The sequence below is a fragment of the Myotis davidii genome, unplaced genomic scaffold (genome assembly GCF_000327345.1).
Source record: "Myotis davidii unplaced genomic scaffold, ASM32734v1 scaffold238, whole genome shotgun sequence".
In the NCBI taxonomy this organism is placed as follows: domain Eukaryota; kingdom Metazoa; phylum Chordata; class Mammalia; order Chiroptera; family Vespertilionidae; genus Myotis; species Myotis davidii.
The window spans coordinates 1,819,424-1,826,444 of record NW_006293779.1 but is presented as its reverse complement, the minus strand read 5'-3'; the positions used below and the strand labels follow the sequence as shown (position 1 = coordinate 1,826,444).

Below are 7,021 nucleotides of genomic sequence, written 5' to 3'. Positions count from 1 at the left end.
CATGGCTGGGGGGCAGGGCAAAGGCGGCCCCTATGGACAGGCCCACACTGGGTTTCCGATCACTGTCAGTGGCAGGGGGCTTCTTCCTGCTTTCCCTTTCGCCTCCCTGCATTGTGCCTACATATGCAAATTAACCGCCATCTGAGTTGGCAGTTAATTTGCATATAGCCCTGATTAGCCAATGAAAAGGGTAGCTCGTACGCCAATTACCATTTTTCTCTTTTATTAGTGTAGATAGGATAAAAATTTGTCCCAAAACTTAGCAGCTTAAAACATTTATTATCTCACATTTTCACAGTCAGGAATATGGGTGCAGCTTAGCTGAGTCCTCTGATTGAATCTCTCTCAGCAGGGTGCAAAGTTTTGGCCCATAGTCTCTTATAAAGCTGGAAGCAAGATGTTGGCTGGCAGTATAGTCATTGCGAGGCTCAACTGGGGAAAGATCTGCTTCAAAGCTCACTTGTGCTTCTTTGCCAGATTCCTTTCCCCTCATGCGTTGTTGGGCTGACAGCCTCGGTTTTCTCTGGCTATTGGCTGAAGGCTGTCTTCACTTCCTTGCTACATACACCTCTCAAACATAGTAGTTTGTTTCATCAAAGCAAGCAGGCCAGGAAGACAAGAGTGCCAGAAAGATGGTAGTCATAGCCTTTATACTTAATCCTGAAGGTGACATTCCATCAGTTTTGCTGTAGTCTTCTATTCTTTATTTTTATTATTTTTATATTCTTTATTTTTTATTTTTATATATTTTTTTTATTTTTACTGATTTCAGAGAGGAAGAGAGAGGGAGAAAGAAACATCAATGATGAGAAAGAATCATTGATCGGCTGCCTCCTATACGCCCCCTACTGGGGATCGAGCCTGCAATCCGGGCATGGACCCTTGACCGGAACCAAACTTAGGATCCTTCAGTCCACAGGCCAACACTCTATCCACTGAGCCAAACCAGCTAGGGCTGTAGTCTTCTATTATGAGGTCCAGTTTACATTCAGGGAAGGGATTTCACAAAGGCATATAATAAGAGGTGGAAGTCATCAGAACATGCCCACCACATGTGTAAATCAATTATAATTATTACAATTTTTTTTATGGTTAAAGGGTCACATTTGGCCAGTGAAATCTGTTTTTATATGAAGATGAACCCATTCAACACTACTTGAGAACATTAAGACTCTGTGTATAGAAATGCATCTTCTTTGCTGGCAGTGAGCAAAATCTAAAAACAAGCCAGTCTGTTCTGCAGAGCCATCAAAAAGTTCAGGTTTGAGGACAACAAACAGTTCTGAAACTGGGGTAAAGTTGAGAGTGAAATAGGATTAGTTGAAAGTCTATTTAAGAAGCAATTAGACACCAGATCCAATTCCCCACATAATACAGCTGGGCAACTCTCCTTTTACCAAAACAGGACCTTTTAAGAAAACTAAGACTAAAAAAGAACTTCTTTAACCCCTTCAAGGGCGTTTAGTGGTTGCTGTGATACTCTGCCAAGATTTCCCTTCAGGACTGCAGAGTCTTAGCTGGTGGGAAGATTGGCAGCTGACAGCTCTCAGTTGAATCCCTCTCCAGGCATTGCCCTCAGGCCAAAAGACTCTTCACTCAGAGTCATACTCAGTACCTGAGGGCAGCCCTTACCCAATGCCTGGTTGATGTGGGGTATAAAGGCCAGGCCCCTTTGCCTCAAAGTAGGACAACTCTCTGAAAGGCATGACTATACCAGGAGTAAACAAAGTAGAACTTTTTTTTTAAAGAAAAGATACCATTTATTTTATCAGGAGCAAAAATGTAAAGTACCAGCCCTAGCTGGTTTGGCTCATTGGATAGAGCATCGGCCTGCGGACTGAGGGGTCCCAGGTTCGATTCCAGTCAAGGGCACATGCCTGGGTTGTGGGCTTGATCTCCAGTAGGGGGGCATGCAGGAGGCAACCAATCAATGATTCTCTCTCATCATTGATGTTTCTATCTCTCTCTCCCTCTCCCTTCCTCTCTGAAGTCAATAAAAATAAATTTTAAAAAAATGTAAAGTACCAATGATGAATATTTTAAAAGATACCTTGCTTGGCTAGTGTGGCTCAATTGGTTGAGCATCATCCCATTGCCAGTTTGATCCCCGGGTCAGGGCACGTGAGGGAGGAAACTAATTGATGTTTCTCTCTCACATCCATGTTTCTCTCTCCCTCACTCTCCCTTCTTTTCTCTGTAAAATTAATAAAAATATATATATATTAAAAAGATTTACAAGTCTTTTCCTGAAAAAAATATATTGAAAACCATTTTTAAAGACTTTAATAAATAAATGGAAGGATATACCACATCTTTGTATTTGAAGACTCAATATAATAAAAATGTCATTTTTTTAAAAAAACAAAACACACATACTAACTTGGTTTTTATTAATGCTATGTTAACTTAGCCCACTCCAATGACAAGAGCCTGAAAACATATTTTTATATTTTAATATATTTTATTGATTTTTTACAGAGAGATAGAGTTGGAAACATTGATGAGAGAGAAACATCGATCAGCTGCCTCCTGCACACTCCCTACTGGGGATGTGCCCTCAATCAAGGTACATGCCCTTGACTGGAATCAAACCTGGGACCCTTGAGTCTGCAGGCTGATGCTCCATCCACTGAGCCAAGCTGGTTAGGGCAACACACATATTTTTAAAATATCATGTCCTGGCCAGTGTGTTTCAGTAGTTAGAGTGTCAGCCCTCTCACCTAAGGGTCAAGGGTTCAATTCCAGCTAGGACACATACCTCATTGTAGGCTGCATTCACGTGGGCACATGCAGGAAACAACCAGTCGATATGTCTCTCTTACTTCAGTGTTTCTCTCTCTCTGTCTCTCCCCCTCCCTTCCACTCTAAAAATCAATGGGAAAAAAATATTCTCAAGTGAGTATTTACCCAGGCCCTGGTCAGGGCATGTGTAGGAGGCAACTGATCCATGTTTCTCTCTCACATCAATATTTCTCTCTCCTCACCCCCATCCCTCTCTGGAATCAGTGAAAAGAAACAAAAAATACCTTTGTTATTTATTTTCCCTCTTTGCTGAACAAGCAAAGTTGCTATTTCCTGTTGCAAACATTAGTCTCTTTACTAACTTTAAATTACCATACATAGATATATGTTTACATACACCATATTTTACACTTAAATTAGAATTTCATCAAAAGCTTTTAAAACCTTAATTTTTTTTTAATTTTTTATTACAAAGGGTATTACATATGTGTCCATTTTTTCCCCCCGCCCTAGACAGTCCTCTAGCCTCCCCTATCCCCCAGTGTCTTATGTCCATTGTAAAACCTTAATTTTTTAAAAAATATATCTTACTGATTTTTTACAGAGAGGAAGGGAGAGAGATACAGAGTTAGAAACATCGATCAGCTGCCTCCTGCACACCCCCTACTGGGGATGTGCCCACAACCAAGGTACATGCCCTTGACCGGAATCGAACCCGGGACCCCTCAGTCCACAGGCCGACACCCTATCCACTGAGCCAAACCGGTCAGGGCTACAAGTAACTATTTTTTAATCTGCACCTGAGGAGTTTTTTGTTGTTGTTTTGTTTTTTTAATTGATTTTTAGAGAGAGAGGAAAGGAGAGAGAAAGAGAAACTTGGATTGGTTGCCGACTAGGAGTCAAACCCCCCACTTATTAGTGTACAACTGCACTCCCCAGCCAGGGCTACTGACAGTTGTTTTTTTTGTTTTTTTTAATATATTTTATTGATTTTTTACAGAGAGGAAGGGAGAGGGATAGAGAGTTAGAAACATCGATGAGAGAGAAACATCGATCAGCTGCCTCCTGCACACTCCCCACTGGGGATGTGCCCACAACCCATGTACATGCCCTTGACCGGAATCGAACCTGGGACCCCTCAGTCCGCAAGCCGACGCTCTATCCACTGAGCCAAACCGGTTTTGGCTACTGACAGTTTTTAATACTAGTCATTTTGTGCCAAACTCCATTTCGCCTTTTGAAAATCCTTAGGTAATGAACTCAGCATTATTTTATTCTACATTCTTAAAGCCAATTATAGTGTCAGAAATAAAACCACATTAATATAAAAATATATTACAGCCTCGCTGGTTTGGCTCAGTGGATAGAGTGTCAGCCTGCGGACCAAAGGTCCCGGGTTCGATTCCAGTCAAGGGCACATGCCCAAGGTTGCGGGCTCAATCCCCAGTAGGGGGCGTGCGGGAGGTGGCCGATCAATGATTATCATCACCAATGTTTCTGTCTCTCTCCCTTCCTCTCTGAAATCAATAAAAATATGTTTTTTAAAAATGCATCATAAGCAGTATTAATGTTAGAATATTTCAGATAAAAGCATCATACATGTTGTAGTTAAAAACAACATTTGCTTAGCCCTAGCTGGTTTGGCTCAGTGGATAGAGCGTCGGACTGTGGACTGAAGGATCCGGGTTCTATTCCAGTTAAGGGCCTATTGAGTGTCAACCTGTGAACCAGGAAGTCACGGTTGATTCCCAGTCAGGGCACATGCCCGGGTTGAGGCTAGATCGCTGGTGGGATGTTTCTATCTTTCTCTTCCTCTCCCTTACTCTCTGAAATAAATAAAAATATATTTTAAAAACAAAACAAAAAACATTTGGTTAAAAGTCCTACATGCTTCTTATAAACCTCCCTTTTCTTTCTAGTAAACATAGCATGAATGTTAGCTAGAGTATATAGTGAGTGAGACTTGAGAATGTAAATTCTATGAACCTATAAACAGAAAAAATTGGAAGGAGATAAGGAGTGGTTGTCTATCTAATGTTGGAACTATGAGTGAGTGGTTCTTTTTCTGCTTGTCTGTATTTTGCCAAATTATCTCTAATGAGTGAGTCTTGTTTTGATAATGGGAAAATATGATTTAAAATGTTAATACATAGGAAACTAAACATATGTAATAAAAATATATTAGTATAGCATTTTTATAAGATTTCCTATATAGCAATCTTATCTAATATACAAGATGGGGCAAAAGTAAGTTTACCATTGTTCTTATTGGAAATAACACAACCATCTATAACAGTGGTTCTCAACCTTCCTAATGCTGCGACCCTTTAATACAGTTCCTCATGTTGTGGTGACCCCCAACCATAAAATTATTTTCTTTGCTACTTCATAACTGTAATTTTGCTACTGTTATGAATCGTAATGTAAATATCTGATATGCAGGATGTATTTTCGGTTATAAATTGAACATAATTAAAGCATAGTGATTAATCACAAAAACAACATGTAATTATATATGTGTTTTCCGATGGTCTTAGGCGACCTCTGTGAAAAGGTCGTTCAACCCCCAAAGGGGTCGCAACCCACAGGTTGAGAACCGCCTATCTATAATAATAAAAGTATAATACGCTAATTAGACCAGACAGCCGAACAACCTTCCGGATGTCCTTCTGGACAACCTTCCAGGGCTGCAAGGCAGGCCGCCATGGCTGTGAGGGCTGAGCTCCTTGCATGAACTTTGTGCATTGGGCCTCTAAGTTAATAATATAAGAATAAACTCTATGTGTCCCATACTTACAACTATAAACCTACTTTTGCCCAACCTATATGTAAAATAAGATGATTGGCATGATTTTAAAGAATTCATCTACTGCCCTAGCTGGTTTGGCTCAGTGGATAGAGCATTGGCCTGCGGACTGAAACGTCCCAGGTGCAATTCCAGACAAGGGCACATGCCCGGGTTGCTGGCTCGATCCCCAGTATGGGGCATGCAGGAGGCAGCCAATTATGGATTCTCTCTCATTGATGTTTCTAACTATCTTTCTGCTCCCTCCCTTTCTGAAATCAATAAATACATATATATTTTAAAAATTCATCTACATATGTTTCTAACATTAATAAATAGTAACATTTGATCCATTTGGGGGTTAACTACTGAATGTGTTCATCATTTGTATTTTCATGTGCTTTTTAAAAATCTAGATGAGAAATATTCGATTATCTGACTTCACTGAATCCTTGAAAAAGATAAAACGCAGCGTGGGCCCTCAAACCTTAGAAGCGTACATACGTTGGAACAAGGACTTTGGAGATACCACTGTTTAAGAAAATACCTTTGTAAGCCTGCAGAACATTTTCTTATCAAGGGAGAAACACACCATCTTCAGTGAATAGTTATCAGCTACAGAAACTCAGCCTAAGTTTACAGGACTTTTTAGAGTCTTATAATTATTTATGCATCCCAGAAGATAAACCATAAAACAAATTTAAATAAAATATACAATGCAAATGGAATATTTTGTTTAAGGCCTTCTTGCCTTGATAGTAATCGCTATCCCGATGGGCAGGGTAAGTTAGAGCACAATAAACACTGGTTCTGGTCTTCTTTACCAATTTAATCAGAATGTAAATAATAATTTATGTATGTGTTACAGATGAAAGTATTCAGAGACAGTAAAGGGTGAAAGACACAACAGCCATTGGTTGTCTTCTGATGTCTTTTTTTAAAATAGTAATTTTTCCCATTTTCCTCTCCTACTGTTGTCTTTACTATGGGTGATTGGAATGCCAAACATTTTCTTTTTTTTTCCTTTTCTTTTTACAAATTGTGTGCCAAATGAAACTTTTTTCTGTGTAACAGAAATAGGAAAAAGGATTTTGAAGGCTTTTTCCCCATAAAACTACAGACATTAAACAATTGTGTTCTTTTCACTTTTTTATTTTCCTAGTTCCTTTCTACAAAACAATTTATAAAGCAATATGAGAGCAACAAAGTAAGTCTAATAAAAGAGGAGAAATTTGCAAGTTTTGAGTCACTCTGTCATACAACATGATCAATCCTTGTGTGACCACAGTACTTTTTTTTAAAACATATTTGCCAGAAATCTATTGAGACTGTTAACTTATTCCTAATGGAATTTATTTCCTGCTAGAATTATCCTAATACTTAAGAAAGCCAATTTTAACAGCTGTAAAAGTGGTTCCTGTGTGAGAGAAGGGAAGTACTGGGAGCTAAGACATTTCTAATTTATGATTATTACTTTCTTACTGTTTACAGGAT

General features: G+C 39.2%; 1 protein-coding gene across 3 annotated transcripts in view; it reads left to right on the top strand.

Annotated features, from left to right (window-relative positions):
• Positions 1 to 7,021, top strand: part of SPAST (spastin) — a 38,972-nt gene extending 31,951 nt beyond the window's left edge. For 2 of the 3 annotated variants that reach the window (XM_015566334.1, XM_015566335.1), the window contains exon 15: positions 5,944 to 7,015. In XM_015566334.1, coding sequence (XP_015421820.1) covers positions 5,944 to 6,066 — 123 coding nt within the window. In that variant the 3' untranslated portion in view covers positions 6,067 to 7,015. Of the gene's footprint in view, positions 1 to 5,943 lie in introns of all 3 variants that reach the window. The other variant, XM_006767417.2, reaches the window with a different exon arrangement.